Source organism: Pseudorca crassidens, chromosome 18 (assembly GCF_039906515.1).
Source record: "Pseudorca crassidens isolate mPseCra1 chromosome 18, mPseCra1.hap1, whole genome shotgun sequence".
NCBI classification, from domain to species: domain Eukaryota; kingdom Metazoa; phylum Chordata; class Mammalia; order Artiodactyla; family Delphinidae; genus Pseudorca; species Pseudorca crassidens.
Window position 1 is genome coordinate 3,056,789 of NC_090313.1, and position 20,805 is coordinate 3,077,593.

Genomic DNA, 20,805 nt, shown 5'->3' on the forward strand with positions numbered 1-20,805 from the left:
ATAGTGCTTTCAAGTGAAACCAATGATTTCTAAATTCAAATGTCTTTTCCTTTGCTAAATTATAGTGGGAGCAGGTTAAATATTTCATCAGACTCTTTGAATGATGCTGTTATATTTTAATGTATGCAAACATAGCTGGGGTTCAGTTGCAACATAAAACTGTCCTCAGTAATGTTGAACTTGAATTGAAAACTTGGCACCAAATTTATTCAAGTAGAAACTTTAAAAGATAGTTTCTTCCTATTGTTACCTGAAGAATATATTTAAGAAAGTCTTCATAATTACGTATTTAAGAGTTTGGATACCAAAGGGTTAAAAATACACGTTTTCCTTTTACTGAAGAAATTTTAGATGTTTGTAATGTTTTGTCTGTACAAATGGACATTTAGTAATGTTTTTTTATCTTTTTTTTTTTTTTAATGATTCCATGTATTTGCTTATTTCCATCTAGGAATAGTTACTAATGTATTTGAGATACAGCATACCAAATTTTAAAGTAACCAGAATCGTGAGTTAATGGTTTTTAGTCCATACTGTTAAACTTTTGTTGAAATAACTGACATAATTAAATTGGCTTCATGCTAAAAATTACTAGAAGTAATTGAAAAGGCAGTGTTTTAGAGCAATAGCTCTTGGTCAAGGTGGTCACATGACAATGGCTTACGCTCAGTAAATGTGCTTCTGCACCTCATGTATGTATATGTATTTTTAATCAAAATGTTGCCTGCAAATATGTGATCCCTTATTATTTAAGTTTCCTGTTTTATGAACCATTGCCCGTTTTAAATCACACAGAAGATTCTGAATCTGTAAAAACTACACATGTCAATGTTTTACAGCTACGTAATTCGAATTGACTTGATTTTTTCAAGTAATCCTAGAAAGGGGGAGCATTCCATATAGAAACTGCTGAAACTGCCACAGGTGCTTCTCCGAAAACCTTACAGTTGTGGCATTGAATGTTCAGTATGGCTTCCTTTCTCCACTCGAGGCATACTGTTGAGGTATTTGTTGCGGTGATTGGTTTTAATGCTAATCTAGGAGTTCAGATATAGATTCTTTAGATTTGCATGCTTTGCTTACCCTAATTTATGATATCTACCTATTTACTTGTAAACTAACAATAGTTAAGTTGAGATCAGAATTTTAACAGAAATATTCTTTATATGAAAATTGTGGTCATCTTTTATTGTCACATGGCATTAACAAAAAAGAAAACATCCTGAAGGTGATGTGACAACTCAGATTCTGAAAAGTATATTTCAGATACTTCCTGATCCGTGGTTTTGCAAATTAAAAAAAAAAAAAAGAAAAACTTATTAGAACGGCTTCTCATATTCTGACGTTGTGACACTATAAGTGGAAAATAGATGGGGGATTAGCTGGCGGCCGAGTGGAGTTTTGTTTTAAAGTTCTTTGGGGAGACACTCTTAGGTATAATAAGTCTTAACATTCTATTCAGAATTTTATTACAGAAAATACAGTATATGAGCCTTTATGTTTTAACTTTAGTAAAGTTTTAAAAAAGTTTATTTTGCCAGTTATTCAGCAGGATAAATAATTCACAGTAAATATTAATCTATGCTTTCCCATGTTTTCATATTGCAATTTTGAAAGAACACTAGGAACTACTGGGAGAAAATGGGTAGCCTGCCCAAAGTGACTTTTCATAGTCTCGGTGAAGGTTGTCATAGCTTCTGTGACAAACTGGAGCAAGTTGATTTTTACTAGTCTAAGAATCTGATCATGTCAACTCTTAAAGAAAGTCAGCTTTAAAACTTCAACAGACTAGACCCAGTTTGGACATCAAGTTGACTGGTGTCTGATTTTTTTAAATCTCTGCCCATTTACAAAGATTTTTCAAACGGATGCCAGAGGGGACCAGAAAGGTGAACTGGAGCTTTAGAACAACCTCACAGCACGTCCCCCATGGGGCTTCTTGCTGTCAGAAATGGACAGAGGTACATTTTAGATGAGGCGTCATCTGCCCGAGTGCAGTAAACCAAAGGCACAAAATTCATGTGTGTTTTTTAAAGACTTAGTCTAAAAATATTGTGTACACTTTCATTAGTGCCCCAATTCTCATACAAAATACAGTTTTTGAGAGTAATTTTGAACAGTATCTTCCAGATACTGAAAATTTCCATTTGGACTAGTGTGTGAAGACCACAGTTCAGATTAACTTTGTCTTTAGCAGCCCCTCACTTCGGGTTGGTAGGAGTAGCCAGCAGAGAGTGCAGTGTGGCCATATCACACCCGCAGTGAATACCTCGGGATTGAAGAGTGAAGGCTTGACTGTTTTAAAAGTACTGTAACAGAAGAAAAGACCAAATTCAAATGTGAAATTATCATAGAACCTGTAAAATCCTAAATCACATTCATGTGCCCAGCTCCCATTGGATTTTAGGAAAATCATGGAAGGTTGCTTAGGTTGAATATCTGCTTAAACTTGTAACACTAAATAGAGCTGAAGGCTTAATAAATTGATGATACATTTTAACCAGGATAACTGTTTCAACTCTTAAAACGTTAAAATTGAAACATGCTTAACAAATAGGAGAGCATATATTTAAAAATGCATTTAAAGGCCTGAGCCTGTTTTGTTAAAGTGTTTTAAGAACTATACCGCATAACTGTTCTTTATGCTGCTCTTCACCTAGAAACCCACGTGATTTTCAGCCTCTGTGTAATACGTTTGAAAACCCTTTCTGCTTATTAAGAAGTGACTTGAGGAATTCAGACCTGTAAAGACAGTTTCCGCCTCACTCATATTAAGCACGTCGCCTAATTCAGTCGTAAGACACTTAGAACTTTTAACAGAAGACACTCAGATGGAGTAGGAATGATTATTTCTTCTGCGTGCTCTCTCAAGGTCTTTTAATTTACATTCTTCAAAGTTTACCTTTAGATATTCTCTTGGAATTTAACATTTTGTGATTTAACAGATTTGGCAACTTCTAAGAAGTTATTTTTTTGTTTGAATTGAATAGTGCAGAAAATTACCAGAGAGACAGTTTTCAGGAACCCATAGGTATCTGTTATTTAGAGTAGAGGACTAGTCAGAAAGAGAAAGACAAATACCATGTGATATCACTTACACGTGGAATCTAAAATATGACACAAATGAACTTTTATGAAACAGGAACAGACCCACAGACATAGAGATCAGACTTGTGGTTGCCAAGGGCGAGGGGGAACAGGGGAGAGAAGGATTGGGAGCTTGGGGTTAGCAGTTGAAACTGTTGTGTATAGAATGGATAAACGACAGGGTCCTACTGTATAGCACAGGGAACTATCTTCAACATTCTGTGATGAAACATAAAGGAAAAGAATATAAAAAAGAATGTGTGTGTGTGTGTGTGTATATATATGTATAACTGAATCACTTTGCTGTACAGCAGAAATTAACATCGTAAATCAACATACTTCTATAAAATAAAATTTTTTAAAAAAGAGTAGAGGACTAGTTACCAGTATCATCTATTGGTTAAATGTTACTCAGTTGGTCCAGCCCATTGTTTGTTTTTGTATGGCCCATAAACTAAGAATGATTTTTATGTTTTTAAAGGGTTGAACAAAAATCAAAAGGATAATATTTCATGACACGTTAAAATATATGAAATTCAAATTTCAGTGCCAGTAACTAAAGGTTTATTAGAACATAGCCAATGCTGTGTTCACACATCATCTAAGGCTGCTTTCAGGCTAAAACGAGAGAACGGAGACTGTGGCCCGTAGAGCTTAATGTTTTTGCTGTCCAGCCCTTTACAGAAAAAGTGCCTGCCCCGGATTGGTGATCCCAGTCATTCCTTTCCACCCAGTTTTTGTGCACCATACGATTGCAGATCCACTTGCAAGGTTTTAAATATGAGCAGAGCAGAATTAGCGTGTTAAACTACAGGTAAAGAAAGGAGGAATGAGTGTGGGTATGTAGGAAAGGAGATGGGAAGGAAAACGTTCGGAGGTAGGGGAGGGAAGTGGGCGGTTCTGCTGGCCTGTTCCAGGGTCAGGTATTAACGGATCTTTCTGCTTTAGAGGAACGTAACACTGTTAAACTGAATGTTACATTCAGTCCTTAGTAACTGAGAAATAATATAGTTGAAAACTTCTGTAGTTTCACCAGAAGTGGAGAAGGGATACTGTATGTTCCTGTTTCTAATAATACTACTGTAGGGATAGTGCCAAAATTATAATCTCCCAGGTAATTTTTCCAGTTACCTTACGTCCCAGATTCTGATATCTGTCCATACATTTTCTGGAATGTTTCGAACTCCCCTTTGGATCTCTCTTTGGATCCCTCAGAGTTATATGAGGAACCAGTTGAAGTTCAGTTCGGCTTGTGGTTGTTCTTACTTGCTTGGTCCACACATGAGTACATAGCATGAGTTGACTCTAGTGACTGTTCTTTCGAGTTTTGAAGATAATACTTCACACCACCTGGAAATCTGATTGGCTTTGTCCAAGCCGAGTGATGTGCACGTGTTGGGACCACTTGTGGTAGTTGGAGACGGGCAGGAGACGCTGCCTGTGTTCTCAGGTGCAGGCAGGCGCTCCCACTCAGACATTTACAGTCTCTGTGGCCTCCGGATATTGGCGCGCACTTGCTCTTTCTCTTTAAGGCTGTATTTCCTTGGAAGAACAGTAAACTTGCTATTCTAACTCAGATTCAGTCTACTGTTCAGTTTCTGAATTAAGAGTAAGGGAATTGAGTGTAGTTTGGATGTTCTTGTTTTCAGTGACTTAGAAAAGTTGGCATGCTCCCTGAGCATCTCAGCTTTCTTCAGTGAACTGGCATTTAGGGTGGTAAATGCCATTTAAAAAATCTGTGTGCTGTTCTTTATTTTATCATCCACTGAGGAGTAATCTTTACTGTCAGCGTTATTTGTCCTGATTTTAAGCAGCAGCTTCTCATTTCTGTATTCTTTAATTTTTGGAGAGCAAGTGCATATTTATCTGTAGAAATGATCATTTTTTAAACTTTGCTTATGTTCTGGGTCTTTGTCTTTTCAAATTGTGTAGAGTTAAATTTTTTTTTAAATTTTATTGCAGCTACTTATTCTGTTCACATTCTTGATAGAGTAGACCTTTTTGGACCATTCACTCATGATATCTTCTGAAAATGTAATACACCATTTAAAAAAATTATCCAGTTTTACACTTGCTTGAATGTTAAATTTCTATAACATGTTGATATTAAAAATCAAGTATCTGATCATTTTCTATACACATAACTAATGTAACTCACTCTACTCAAACTTTGATGTTTCCTCTCTATTTAATTCATATATCAAAATATTGTGAAATTTTAGAATAATGTTTATCAGAAGTCATAGCCATGAAATCAAATAAAAATGTCAGTTTTAGTTCTCAGTAGCCCTGCACACAGCTGCCTTATATTTTTAAGAAAATATTGTTGGTTTGGGGGATTTTCAAGTTTTGTCTCTTTTATATTTGATCAGATTGAGTTTGGGCTTTTGCCTTTCTTCAGAATGTATGATACATTTCTTTATCTCATGCTTTTAAAAGTGGGAACATATTTAGTGATTGTCCAAAAGTATATAGATTTTTCATTTCTGAGTTTGGAACCTTCTGCGTATGATGGCTGGAAATAGGAATACAGGGCTTATTGTTATGTTTAAAATGGAAAATCCTTATTTGTCCCTGATTCTGTAGTTTTCTCCCTGAAATGGCTTTTTTTTTTCATTCACGTTAATCTAGGGAAAAAGCATCCAGGGTTGTGCCCTGTTCTTTCGGGAACAAGACGAGGCCTGTGTTTGGTCACAGCTGCACTGTCTGTGGCAGAGCTCGCTGGGAGGTGTGGTACTGCCTCGGCCCTTCAGTGCTTCTCCAGTTTCAGTGGATCAGTGTGCAGCTAACAACCTGTCTTGCTTTTTACAGATTTATTTCACAGAGCAGTGTATTTTCTTGTCTTCCAGGGGAACTTAAACGTGGAGTTGCTTTTGTTCCCTCAGTTTTTATTGTTTCCTAATTAAGATTTACAGTTTCAACTGGTTCTTTCGTATTCATCTTATTTAGAGCTTTCATTTATATTCTGCCACCACTTCTGATTTAGTCTGACTCCTAGCTAATGCAGAGGACATCGGACCGTTACTTGTTAATGTTATTAGCCACGCAGGATGATGTTGATTCTTTCTGATGGTAGGACTCAGCCTAGGGGGATGAGTTCCTAGGACAGTATTAGAAGGAAACACCCACTCAAATGCTCTGAACTTCTGCAAGTTTTCCTAAGGCCAAAAAATTCAGCTTTTCAGATCTCCAGTCTGATGATAAATTAGTCTCAGGACATCCTTCTAAACTTCCACTTATAGTGTCACATGTTAGCACAAATTCTGGCTTGTCGTTAAGCCAGTTGCCTTTGTTGTTAGGAAGCCAATTGTTATAAATGCCATGGACAATTCAGTACATGTTTGTTTGTTATGATTTTACTCGAGCTAAAGGAATGGATTATTAAAATTAAGTGCAGATAATATAGAATTCAGTTTCAGGTTAAGTCTGAAGTTAGCATAAATTTATATTCTTCAGACTAACATAAAAAATGATTTTGAGAAGTTAAATAGGAAGATGCCTTTTTTTTAACGTTTAGTATATTGATTTTTAAATTACTGTCTCCCAAATCTTGCTTAGTAATCAAATGTGCATAAGAGAGAAGTTAGTTACAGAGCTGGGATGAGTAACTCCTTCGTTAATTCAGACTTGCTGTAAATCTGTATGCTCTGTCATGTCACCTGCAGATAGTTAGTCAGTGCAGCAGGAACAGAGACCAGATGCAAATGGTAATGGGATGTAATTCAGTGTTTTTGTGTCGTACAGCCTGAGAAATGCCAGTGGCCTGACGGCAGCAGACATTGCTCAAACCCAGGGTTTCCAAGAGTGTACCCAGTTTCTCTTGAACCTCCAGAATTGTCATCTGAATCCTTTCTATAACGGTGGCCCCTTCAATGGGGGCCATCCGAATGTATTTCCTAATCACATTAGTGTGGGAACAAATCGCAAGAGATGCTTGGAAGATTCGGAACCCTTTGGAGTAAAGAAAGCTAGAACCACAGGTGAGACCACTTTGTGGGTGGGAAAGAGCAAACTTGTTTCCTTTCTTTAACATGTTTTCTTTTTTATGGCTGAAAGCACCTTCGAGACGACTCCTTCACGTAAGGGGTACTGTGCCCGGAGGACTCTGGTGCAGTGATGGAGGAGTTTTTCCTGTGTTGCCACTTTGAAGATTGGCCATTTAACGAAAGGGGAGGATATGAGAGGGCAGTGTTGACAGCTGAAGTGTAAATGTGTGTATATAACTTTCTGCACACCCAGGTTTACCTGCCATGAATTAGATTTTTCTCGTTTGTTGTTCCTGTTTGAAATACAACTATTAAAAAAAAATCTGCCCCCGTGCCTCATTTTTTTTTTCCTGTGAATTTTCCTGGGCTTACAACAATTGTTGGTCTGATAGTAAAATATGATTTCACATCTGGGAAGGTAGATGTTTGCATTGGACACAGTGTGGTGTGTGTTTGTCACAGCAAGGCCTGGTGTGCCACTTTGACATTGAGGACTTAAGTCTCTAAGGTAAGTTACTTTAGTTTTAAGTGTTCTTCCACCTTTTTATCTTTAGATGGTTTCGGGGTTTGTAACTAAGCAGAGTCAGCTAGTCACTCTTTACGGTTGAGGAAAAAACTCTCCCTTTCATTTAGGGGGAAAAAATTAAGAATTACTAGCTTGGCAGGAATATTTAGCAAACTTACATGGAAAGGGAAGTTTAGAGATGACGGTTAAAAGTAATCATGGTGAAATTATGCACTCAGATAACTTTGCCAGAGATAACTACAAAGTTGTGCCCTTTGGCTTTAAAAAAACAACTATACATGTATAATCTGAGCAAAACCTGAGTGGCTAGTTTCAGTTGACTTTAATGTGTCAGCTTTATCCTCTTCCCAGTGCTGTGCCTCTTTTGTGTAACTGGAGTCTATCCAAACAAAAACATTTCTCCTACAGAGTCAGTAAAATTGTATCATCTCCTTCACAACTTTTAAAATGTTGGTCAGTATAAAAACTTGTGATTATGTGACTTTTCTATAGAAATGAATGTATGAACTTAAAAGTAATAGTTTCTCAGATTCATAGCTTTTGTAAGTTACGGGCCTAATAGATTTTAGAAAGGTATAAAAATCACATGCACAACCTGAAGGTATGTCTAAACTTCAAAAAATATTCCTTGTTTTGTTTAATGCCTGGTTAATAATTTTGGGATGGTATTGTTAGCTTCACTCTACGACCTCATGCAAGAATTGGACGGGTGTCCATATCATGTTAGTGTATAGGATAAATCTTAAATTCTGTTTAGTTTTTTAAAAAGGATGTCACTTAACATTCTAAGAAGACTCAAATGTACCTAAAGAGTTTTAAACTAGTCTCATCAGGTTTTAAGTTGGGTTGAATTGGCCAGCATCTTCTTATTGAAGTATCTCTTTCAAGCCTTTCCAAGGATTCCTAAAACTTAAGAACTTGTTTCCTAGACCCTGGGGGTGCACAAATAGGGCTTGAATAATCATGCAGGTATTTGGGAGATTTTATTCTCCTCTAGACAGGGATTCATCTTGGCTGACTGAGTTAGAGATTGGTGTTTTGCACATGAAACTCACAGTGCAGCTTTCCCAAAGAGCCCATCCCTTAGTGCTCAGGTCGAGGATGCCAGTTGAGAAGAAAATGGGGTTGTAGCCTGGCGTTTGAGTTTGCAGGGGATGATTACGCACACCTAAGCCTCAGTGCTGCTCCAGTGCACGTGGAGAGAGCGGGGGTCTTCTCACCCTCAGCACGTGCGCCTGACTTCTCAGCTCCTGTTTCCGGGCCCTCGCATGGCTACTGGCCCCTGAGGTTCAGCCCACACGTCACTCAGGATTGTGCATATGTGTGGATGCGCCTGCAGAACAGATGGGCCTTCGTCCCACCCTTGCCACTGCACTCCTTTTTCTTTTCTCTGGGAGAAGGTTTCTCTTTTTTCTTTTTGCCATAACATACTATGAATGGGGTATTGGGGCAGTAATCCTCAGTTACTAAAACAAGGTTTTTCTTTCCAACTGCCTGAATTTTCTAAGTGAAATAATAGTTGGCTTCAATAGCTGTATAGTTATTTACATTCTGTGACTGGGGTTTTTTGGTATGTGTGTGGGTTTTTTTTTTTTTTTTGGTATGTTGCTTTAGTTCATTTTCATTTAATTTCTGACATCTTGTTTTGATTTGCTGTATAAATGTGTGAGCTTGAGGTTTTGCTCATTCTGAATTACTCATTTTGTAGATAAGTTTTTAGTTCTTATGCCAGAGTAAAAAAATACGTGTTTACCCCCTTGTGTAACATATGCATATAAAATACATCTTTGAATAACTTCACATGTAAAAGTATTTAGAGAAATTTTAAATCTTTTGGGGAGGGGCGCAATTTAAGTTTGCTGTTTTAAAAAGAGATGCCTGGAATAATATCTTGGCAACATAAATGCATAGCGTGGACCTTATCAATAAACTTAGTCTATTCTGTCTTACTAGAATTTAATAACTACACATATTGATGTTTTTAGTGTGGAATATATATTCACAAAAGCAATCACTTTCAGAAATTTTTCTGGCTAAGCCAACTCTTAAAGATGTATGTGTCCTGTAAAATTGACTCTTAACTTTTTTAAGTTTGGAATCACGAATGTGAAAGTTAACCTACTCCTCTCCATAGAGAGTAGGATCTCTCTCAATAAACTGTTCTCAGATATTTTAAGGTAATCGGAGTAATTTTTCCCATGGAAACCTTATTGATGTAAGAGAATGTAATGCAGTGATAATTTGTTCTGCTCAAATACAGACTGTCCTTGGAAGCAAGTTTTACTACAGACATACTTTAAATGCCTTTCATGTGGTCATTCACACCAGTATCAGAATGCACTCTGGTCAGAACACAGATGTGATAGTTGTGGCTACGACCTCTCGAAGGTGAAATAAAATCCAAAGCTATGTGGGTGGTTGATATAAATGAAAAGTACTTTGGGGTAGTATTTTCCCCGGTATGGATTTTGTTCACTTAGGATGGTGCAAGGAAGTATCAGTATATAACTAGGTTTGGGGTTGGTTGTGTTTTCTTTTCCTCCCTGTTTACCAACCATTTGCTCAGGATGGAATGACAGGTGGACCTCGGGACTTCAGCTGCAGCTGCTCAGTAAAATTTGTGTTAGGTCTGTTAGCATTCTAGTTAATCTTCAGGAGTAACTGCAATTATTCACAAATGTATTCCTGGAAAACTTGTCCCAATTATCAGTGATCCAGGATAGAGAAGAATGCCACTCCCATCCATGAGAGAAACTTTTCATCTTGTTTTTAATCCATAATTGTTGGGGTGCAGCTCCAGAGTGTTCACTGGGGAGAGGCAGTGTGAGTTACAGACTGACCCAGGAACCTACAGTTTTATTTGGGGTTAACAGTTGCCATCAGTAGGAGGCTGTGGTGGTACCAGACCTCACGTGTTGACTTCACGGTTTTGTTTTAGTCAAATAGGTGTATTACTGAGCTTAGCATCTCATATGCCACGTGTTAGGTATTTAATAGAAAACACCGTTTAGGAAAAGTACAGCATGACTTAGCTTCAAGTCAGCAGTAGGAAGTTGCTCAGCAGATGATCCCCAGGATGAATTTAACATAGAGAATCTCCCTCCACTTTCTGCTCCGAATTGTTCGTTTTGACCAGGCTTAAAAAGAGAAAGGAGGATGGGTGTGGCTTAACGAGCTTGTTAAGTGATACAGGTTAGCTAATGACTTAAAACTTTAGATGATAGAAATCAAATTGGTAATGTAGTTCCATGTATGTGACATACACAGAAGACTTCAGTAACTTCTCATGTATCTTTAGTGTTCTCAAACTTGCAGTAAATGGCTGTATTTACTTTTAAAAATTTGACCAGAGAACATTCCTAATTGCATTGCAGTAACAAATGATTGTTTTATCTCAGTCCCCAAAGACACAGCATTTTATAAATACAGTCTGAATGAATGACATTTAAGAACCAGGTGATTTTCTGTGTTAGTCTTGAGCTCAGCAAACCTCATGCACCTCGTCCTCTGCACACTGTGGCAGCTGCAGCGGAAATCAGCCAGGGCCAGGTCCTGGCACGCTTTGTTCCGGGTGGTCTGTGTCACATGCACCTTCCCTTCCGTGTTCTTTTAGCAGAACCCCAGATCCCTCGTTAGTGTTTCCACAACTGTCACTGCTTCTCCGTGTCCTTGGCACCTTCACTAACCTGCCTTCTTGAATCTCCCCACCCCCAGTCTGCTGCAGTTGGGGCCATGGCAGGAGTCCCACGGAAGGTCACCGTGTGGTAGAACCACCTTCCTACTGGCTTTATGTGGTGGTGTGATTTTAACAGGACCTTTCTTTGCGAAGGTAGTTATCTGGGTAAAATGTACTGTATAGTAGGAGAGAACAGTTGTAATTAGTAATGCAGGGAAACCACTAAGGAAACATTTCCTTCCTGGCTCGTTTCATGGAGAACAGGGTTCCCCAATGGTCAGAGCTCCCAGTTCAGTGGGAAGGCCAGAGGGGTGTGAGGTAACCTTGGTTGTGGGTCAGCACGTAGGATTTCCCGCACTGGCCCCCTCAAGAGGCACAGAGGACCGTGAGCCACTAGTCGGTCCCCTGGCCCCAGGCTGCACTTGACACGCTGAGTGAAAGTGCTTGACAGTGTTCGCACATCGCATGGTGTCACCTGTGTGGGTTGTGTCTAGGTAGTGGCGCCCTGTTACCTAACTAAGTGTTCACAACTTAAAGCACAGGACTGTGTAGACTGGTTTTTGCCTCGTAAGAGATTTCCTTGCCTTAAAAGTTAAGTCTGCTGAGGCGTTTCTCACGAGCCCTAGATGTGCCTTGTAAGTGCGCCTGGCAGTCAAAATCCTGTTGTGTGCATGTTCTGCATCTTGGCATGAGCGGCGTGCCGCTTGTACAGTGAGGGCACGTCTTCCTAAGCTGACCCACAGCCAGCACGGAAATAAGCTTCCTTGATGGTACCGTTTCTGGAATGCTGCAGACCCTCCCTGTCTTTAAAAGTTAAGGAAGGCTTTTCCTATGTTTTGAAACTCCTTGATCAGAAGTTGTTTAGTTTTAGAATCTCACTGGTATCTGGCTTTAGGAGTTTTTTTCAAGTCTTAGATGAAAATTCAGATGCGGGTTTCTGTGTTGCCCTGGGCACCTTCCCGAGTGGAGCATCTTTACTGGCCCCAAGGTCAAGGATGAGTGGCTTCTTAGGCAGTGGTTAACACCTGGTCATGACTCCACCTCTGGGGGAAGAAAACTGGGAGGGTTTATTTTGAGCCAATCCTAGGTGATTTTCTGTCTTAAATACGCATCGTCTAACGTGTATTGAGGTCATGTCTAGTCAACAAATACCTCCTTTGGCAGTCAAAGTAAAAGATAAGGACGCTTTTAACCAATGTTTGGTAATTTTTCCTTTTAACTGGAATAGGAAAATGGGAAGGGAAAGTGCTGCTTTTCTAAAGCAAATAGAATCAAAATGGATACTTTTGGAAGAAAATTTTTTTTCTGAGATGTCTACAAGCCACTTTTCTCAGACGCGGCCTGGAATATTTCGGTAGTTCCTTTGGCAATGACGATACGTGTATTGGGAGAAAAGGCCGCAGGTGGCGTGCTCCGTGGCTGTGGAGAAAGGAGTCGAGTCCAGATGCAGTGTCCGTCAAAATTCTGAAAGGCCAATTTTAATTTCATGGCTTATAGTGCAGTTTTAAAAGGTAAATGATTACCACCTCAGTGCTCCGGTTGAGCCGTTTCAGCCCTTCCCGTTTCCAGGTGCTAGAAATAAAGACATGAAGGTGTCGGTATAAAATACATCACCCAGGGTTCTAGGCATCTAGGTTAGCAGCCAGGTGGCTGCACATCCCGGCAGATGGAGACTGTATGGGAAAAACGCCTTGCAAAGACTGCATATCTACGGAGAGGGTAATTAAATTCTAGGCTGTCTGTATTAGCATATGCCTCCCACGTTCAAGAGTTTTCTTTACTAGAATCTGAAAGCTTTGGTGTGTTTCGTTGTTATCCCTCTCTATTGGTGAGCAGCTACCTGCATGAACAAAAGACACGTGTAGAAGGATAGCATCCCTAGTGCACTGCGTAGGCCTCTGGTTAAGGGATCAGTCTCTGCTTCAAGGTGGTATTGTGCCCACTCCTCTATACCCGCTTTTATTTTGAAAATCCCTCCCTTTGCCACCAGCTCGTCTGGCCCCCTAGTGGCAGGTCGCCCTCCTGTCCTTTTTCATTTTATAGCTAGTCTGACCTGAGATGACTACTCTCGTTACTCTTAATAGTTTTGCTTGCTTTCTGTGTGTGTGCCTTTTCTGGCTAGAGCCTGGGCATCATTCATCGATGGAACAGTGCCAGGCACTGGGCTTGGGGAGTGAAGAGACACATTCCCTGCCTTCATGAAGCTGTTTTCTTGTTGCACTTTTGGGGGAGGAGGGGGGTCCTCGTGTCTCACCTGTCAGCTTTCTTTTTAAAACCTGCTTTTCAGAGATCTGAAACTGCCGCTGTAACCTAGATGTCACTTTCCCCAAGGAACACGGGCCCCGAATTCCAGAACAAAACCAGGCGTTATGAGTATGGCTACATAAAGCTATCTGCACCGTATCCCCAGTGAAGTCTGACCTCTTGTATGAGGACGTCTGTGGCTTTGCCCCGATAACCTGCACTGGTTCTCAGTAAACTGCCTGGTCTGGCTCATCAAACGTGGGCCTTGCTACTGCAGGCCCCTCATCTCCGCGGTGACTGAGTGAGCACTGAAGGTTGCGAGGCTTCTGTCAACCAGTACCTGGAACATCCCTCTCCCAGCCCCCCACCCCCACCCCCATTTTCTAAGACGTCCTGTTTACCACTGACTTTTTGAAAGTACCTTGTTTCATAGCGAAGATGGAGCCTAGCCTATCACTGACTTGGGGCCTGTGGAGGATTAAGAAAAGCTTCACAAGACTGAAGTCCTCAGTTGTTGCCTCTGGCTTTAAATCACCTCCGTCTGTAGGGTGCTTTTGGCTTCATACCTGTGCAGATTTTTCCTCAACTGCACAAATTACACGGCTCTGTTTCTTCCATATACTGATCATTGAGAATTTGTGTTTCTCTTTTATTAAGACTTTTTTTCATTTAAAACTGTTTCAACCGTTTGGAGAATACTCTGGAACTGATATGCTCATTCCTATATTGAAGATGACTCGTGTGTGTCCAAAATTAGAAGTAATTGAAGCTGCACAGTTCAGGTCTCTCTGTTTTTAAATGTTTATTTGAAAGAAATTACACTGAAAGTTGTTACTTATTTGTTGTATATACCCTCTGACCCAGAAATCATTCTAGTTTATCTTGGAAAAGAACCAGAAGTGTATGCGAAGGTGCGTTTATAGGGATGTTAGTTATGGTATGTTCATGATGGGAAAGAAAACGAGCCACCCACACCGCAGTGGGGAGCTGGCTGGTGGGTGAACTGTAATCCAGGCATACAGTGGGTTATTATTCAACTTGAAAGATCCTTTTGAATTTACTTGATGGGATGCATTCATGCCATGGTAAGTGAATAAAGGCGAGGCATGCAAGTGATTTTCTTTGGATCCAATTTTGTAAAAATGCGTGCTGCTTAAGACTGGTGAGCCATACGCTGCATGAGAGTGGCTGCTCCCGAGAAGTAGGCTGCCCCGGGGGCGCAGGAGGCATTGCTGCACAGGGTATGTGACCCCTGGAGGACTGGCCAAGTGTGCACATGACTCCAAGATGCGGGAGTGGGAGTCTCATAAGAAAGGTGCGTGCGTAGCGTCCTTTCCAAATGTCTTGGAACCCAGACGTTTAGTGGGTGTTTCCAGTTGCGTTGCATCTTGGTGCAGAGGGCCAGAGCTGCTCTCGGGTGGTACTGGACAAACCCGTCTTGATCTCGGCTTTTACTTTATTTTCTGTTAATGAAGTAAGTTAACTTTTTTTAAAATTTGAGGACCGTTTTAATGGTTTTTATGTTGTTCAAGAATTGTCATTTCTTTATGAAAAACAACTGAAGGAACATGTGGGGGCATAACGTAGAGTGTCCTGAATCTTTAAAACTAGCTAGAAATGTCTCTGAGTTGTATAACTGCTTTACATTGTCTAAATAACAGCCCTAAATGAAAATTTATGCCGACAAGTAAATCTCAAGTAGGTATCTGAAATGCCATGACTTTTCATCGAAACTGCACATTTGAGGAATTGTTTTCTGTTGGGGAAAAGTACGTTTCTTGGTAGTGTGCCAAGTCCATTAATAATCCGTAGATTGTAAAGTTACCTGACAGTTTTGGAGCCTCCAGTGCTCAGACAACAAGGAATGAGAAGCATCTGTGTTAAAGTCCTCTGCTTTGGTGTAGGGAACCTAAAATTGCCTTTGTTTTCTGTGCAGCTCAAAGCTCGGATGACCCCATGCCGCTCCTGAATGGCGAGGCGGAAGACGATGCTGACAGCATGCACGTCGATAGAGAGTTTGTAACAGGTGGGAGTGGACAGTTTCCTGTTAGCCACAGCAGCGGTCCAATGGTCGAAGACACCAAACAGCAGGAGGGTGGTTCTGTTGGACCGAAAGAAATAGAAATCTATACTGTTTCAGCAATGCAGACCCCCTGCCGTTGCAAGAACCAGTATGCGTGTTATTTCTAACATGCGTTCGCTCAAGCAGTTTTTGCACTTTGCCCAGTGTTTTAAAGAATGTTATGCTATAATCTGCATATCTTGGACAAGTTTGTAGCTATAAGGAGAAGTGTTTTGGTGCATTTTATGGATATGAGAAATGTAAGTGCAATCTTCCTATTTTGATTTGAGACTTGCTCAATGTGCCTTGTTTAGTTTTAATGAGGTTTCACGTTTTTCATTTTCTGACAGAGGACCTTGGGGTGACTCTACCAAACGAACATCTATTGCTAGTAATTTCGAAGCGATAAACAGCAAAAGGACTGTCTGGCTGTAAACACTGAGAACTAGTAGATGTTGTGGTTTTGACTTCTAACCAGTCAGGCCACTGTGAAATCTCTAACTCAGCATTCCTGGTTGCTTTGGTCTGTGTGGCGCTCACTCTGAATCTGCTAAGATGCTGAGCACTGTGTCTCACAGAACACACTTCTTCACTAAAATTGGTGGTATAGTAAAACACTTGATAGTCATTTTTGGTTTTTAAAAAGTAAGGGCTTTGTTTCTTTTACTATTTAAAGATTTAGCCATTTAGCTAATGCTTTTTTCTACCATTCTTTTTTTTTTTTTGCGGTACGTGGGCCTCTCACTGTTGTAGCCTCTCCCGTTGCGGAGCACAGGCTCCGGACGCGCAGGCTCAGCGGCCGTGGCTCACGGGCCCAGCCGCTCCGCGGCATGTGGGATCTTCCCGGACCGGGGCACGAACCCGTGTCCCCTGCATCGGCAGGCAGACTCTCAACCACTGCGCCACCAGGGAAGCCCTCTACCATTCTTTTATCTAGGTGACCATGAAAACATTTTAGCCATTCTCTTAATATGTTAATATATTTGGAAATAGATACTGGTTTTTTTAAAGTTTTATTATATCTGTATGCTAAATTCTTTACTGGGGATAAAAGATTATATATATTGTTTCCCAGAGGTACATGAAAAAAATCATTTTTGTTCACTAAGATGAAAAGAAAATGTGTACATCTTTCTAGAAGCTACAGAATTGTTACGGATGGAGTCACCATTTTGCCAAATACTTAAATGGGTAGATTTTCCAAGGGAAACTGATTGGATAATACATTTAAAGAACCTAACGTTGAAAAGGCCAATGTTTAAACTCAACTCATCCCATACGATAGGTGCCAAGTAAGCATTCCCCATGTTTTTCATCACTTCGTTTGTAACACTCTCTGACTGAATAAACAAAAGGTATGGAATTGCTAGCGGTCACTTGCAGTAGGTGGGCGAGGGGTTGGGGTGCAAGAGGCGAGTCCTGGAAGGCACGTTGGAACAGAGTGTATGGGCGGCCCTGGGCGGTCCTGCAGACCGTCGGCAGGTGCGGGTCTGACCAAGCAGCCGTAGGTCGTAGCCAGTCTCTGGGAGGTTTGCTGCTCTCATGCTCAGTTTTACTAGATGTTTCATAATGACATGGGGTTACAACTAGCCTTGATTTTGAGAATGCATAATGGAGCTAATTTACTTCAGCTGGGCACCAGAGAAGAAAGATACACATGCAGTGACCATTAAACAAAAAAGCATCAGTCTAGTTAACTCGGATTTCTGAGGCCCAGTCACCTAAAAATACAGTTTCTATCTTTGTTAGTAGTAGTATAGTTGTCTTATTAACTATCAAGGTCAACATCCTACTCATGAGTTTTATTACCCAGGAAAAGCTGTTTATTTTGGGGAAAAAGTAAATAAATATTTCCCTGGGAATAACTTGTTTTATTTTTAATTTTACCTCATGTTTAGTTCTTGAAACACTTGTTCTCCAGCCTTAAGTTTAACTAAATAGAAAATCTGTCGTTCAATTTGAAAAGAAATAATCCATAATCCGCTGAAGAATTTATAGCGGCTGTTAAACTGTGTCACTTAAACTGCCAGAAAATTGATGATGAATAGAATGTTTAGAAGATGTTTTTGTTCATTGAACAAGATGTGATTTTTTTTGTCATCAGAAAGATTTTCAGGACACACAGAAACCTATGTCTGGGTGCCAGTCGGGGGTCATAGTGTGCGGGGTGTTAGGGTCATGGGACACACACCTGTGTGTCCTCATTCTAGAGGTTACAGAGTCAGTGCTTCTGTATTTAATGTCACACTTTACTTGAATAGTGCAGAACATTGGGGTAAATTTTAACATCATTAAGCAAGTCATAATTTTAGATCATTCTCTGTACTGTTCTGTGAATTCCTGTGAACATGAATATTAATTGAGTTTCACTATACAGAAAATACCTTGTAATTGCCTATTCCCATGTGTCCAAACGTTTTGTGATTGACATTTTTTTCCCATAAGACATCTCCCTCTTAACAGATGTCTATATGTGCAGATTACGGTTTTTGAAAGTGGAACCTTGGAGATCATAGTCACTGTAATTGCTGAACTCAGAAGAAACTCTTCAGAACTGTGCTCTTGGCCCAAGACTGTATGCATGGAATCATTAGGGTTCATGGTTCTTCCTGCAGTCTCACAGTGCTGTGTGGCATTTTGCAGAAGTGCTGTGGGATTCGAGTGTTGCTGAGGAAAGCGCTCCCTGTTCCTATTCCTGTGTGCGCGTCCCTGGCTTGGAGGAAGCGCTCTGAGGAGCCTCCTGTGACGCTGTCAGACTTTGTCCCGGGAGCCTCCTTAATTCACATACTTCATCAACTGCTTTTCTTTCTTTTTTTTTTTTTTTTTTAATTTCTTAAAAGCTGGAGAAGTTTTTGGTTTATTTTAACCCTTTGTGGGAACACGTTCAGTTCTGATGGACTTTTTCACACGTGACGATTTTTAAAACTGCTCTCCAAAGTAGTCTTAAACTGAGAACAGTTCAGTGCTGTTGGTGTTTTTCATGCGGTATGTTTGTCAGCTGAAGTTCTTTCATTTGGTTCCCCAGCACTAATGAAATCTATAAATGTTTCCTATCTTACCAGGCAAACGCTTCTGTTGTGTTTTACTTTTAAATCACTTATGCACCGTTTTTTGCCTTGCAAGAGGAACTGGTTTGTTTAAAGAAAGGAAACTAAATAAATCCTTTAAAACAGTAGCAGGAATGAAGCATTTTATACTGTCTCCTCCCCTCTGGTTCTGAATTTTGGTGACAGGTGTATTTCTTAATGCAGATACGAAAAACAGTAGCTCCGTATCGAATACACTGACAAATGGATGTCTCATCAATGGACATTTGGACTTCCCTTCCACGACACAGCTCAGTGGGATGGAGAGCAGGAGTGACCAGTGCTTGACAGGACCTAATGGAATTGGCGGTGGACTAGTTCCAGGACCGCCGTTTCCGAGTAGCCAGGGTTCTCCCTGTGTTAATGGGACTGAAGAGCCAGAAAAGGGCACGAGCGTTAACCCTGAGATGTGCGGCTCTCTGCACCTGAACGGGAGTCCAAGTAGCTGCATAGCCAGCAGGCCTTCCTGGGTGGAAGATATCGGGGAGAACCTGCACTACGGACACTACCACGGGTTTGGAGACACTGCCGAAAGCATCCCTGAGCTGAGCAGTGTGATAGAGCACTCCAACTCCGTGAAGCTGGAGGAGGGGCACGACAGCGCCGTCCTGGGCACCATGCACCTGTTCCATGGCTCTTAGGGCCGAGGCCGCCGCTTGGACACATGAGGCCTCCTGCTAACCAACTCCGAATGCTAGTGTAGCGTCAACCTGAAGGAATGCCACAACTTGTACTATTGTCTTACACTTCAGCTTTCTGAGAAAGTGCACTCTACTCGGCAGGTTCTCGCTGAGTCCTAGCATGAGCGCAGGTAGGCTTATTTAGCACACACGTGTCTCTCCGTGGGACAGTGGGGGCCTCTCTCAGGGTGCACTTTTGAAATTTAATTTTTCTGCTGCCAATCTCAATATTTTCTCTTGAATACCATCACCGTAAATCGCCATTTTTCCTTCCGTCAAATTAAATCGTATCTGATCAGGATAGATTGCAGACAGTGAATGAGGTGCCTAGTAATTTACCCCTTTGCACGCGGGCATCATTTTGAAGAGCTTGCTTTTACTCTTTCCAGTAGAATTTTTGACAGAAGACAACTCTTTCCCTATGCAAGGTACAGCCTTACAAAGATTTCTTGCAGTGATTTGTATGAAGAAAAGAACGTTTGTCTTTTTCAAAGTCTTTTCATTGATAACTTTGCTACGTGCCGTGTGGTGAAGGTCTTACTTGTAGACACACGTATTGGTTTGGGGACATGAGTGGTCCCTTCTTTAATGGTGTAGCTCACTGCCCTGGATTTCACTGAAAGCACCTGCAGCCTGGGACTTACTTCTGATTTGATGTGTTTTTATTCCACATTTCCTACTTGGACTCTAGGATTTTTACCACAGATAATGGTTTCCCCTATATGTAGTGGAAGTTACTCTTTGTAGGGGACTGTCAGGTCAAAATATTTAACTGATTCTTTTGACATATATTTTCTTTTTTCCTTGTTTTTGTTTTTTGGGGTTTTCTGCTTTAAAATATATACCACTATGTATATCCAGTTAACTGAGGGAATTTTGAATCTCTCTTAATAAAGCTGCATTAAGTTTATGGTTTTATAGAAATTAGCTTTTGTTTAGGCAACTAGTGGTTACACTGTGCAAATATTGTCATGAATTTTTACTTTTCTGATTTTTGTAATAAAAATTGGTGAAGATAGAGGATGTGTCAGATGAACAAAACCAATGTTCTCAGAGTGTTACTAACATTTTGTTTTTAAATTGTCCTTTACACATGGAATAAACAAACGCTCACGCCCGATGTGTCTCTGGGTATGCTTCCCTGCGTGAGGGTGGTCCGTGGGAGGAACTGGAGAGGTCGACTTCTACTGCTGCCTTTCATTTTGCTTGTAAGATTCCATCTACTCTTCTCATCCTCCCATGTAGTCCTTTTCACCGCTTTTGGTTCGTTCACATGCTCTAATTTTATGAACACTCTCACTGGATCTCTCTTGGGGGTAGGGGGAGGTATAAATTGCTGTCAGCTAACAGTATTGTCCCTGCATGCTTATTTTCATAAAAGACCACAACCATAGTTTCCTAAACTTCTTTGGGCCGGCACGTATTAATAAATGTAAGCCTTTTAAGTATATAAATTAA

The 20,805-nt window shown here is 40.5% G+C and overlaps 1 protein-coding gene across 2 annotated transcripts in view; it reads left to right on the plus strand.

Annotated features, from left to right (window-relative positions):
- Nucleotides 1-20,465, plus strand: part of ANKRD10 (ankyrin repeat domain 10) — a 32,868-nt gene extending 12,403 nt beyond the window's left edge. The window contains exons 4-7 of one of the 2 annotated variants that reach the window (XR_010936883.1): nucleotides 6,832-7,067; nucleotides 15,456-15,545; nucleotides 15,932-16,226; nucleotides 18,833-18,961. Coding sequence is in view for 1 of the 2 variants with exons in the window: in XM_067713202.1 (XP_067569303.1) it covers nucleotides 6,832-7,067; nucleotides 15,456-15,545; nucleotides 18,833-19,308 (802 nt within the window). In the remaining variant the exon portion in view is untranslated. Of the gene's footprint in view, nucleotides 1-6,831; nucleotides 7,068-15,455; nucleotides 15,546-15,931; nucleotides 16,227-18,832 lie in introns of both variants that reach the window. The other variant, XM_067713202.1, reaches the window with a different exon arrangement.
- The last annotated feature ends 340 nt before the right edge of the window (nucleotides 20,466-20,805 follow it).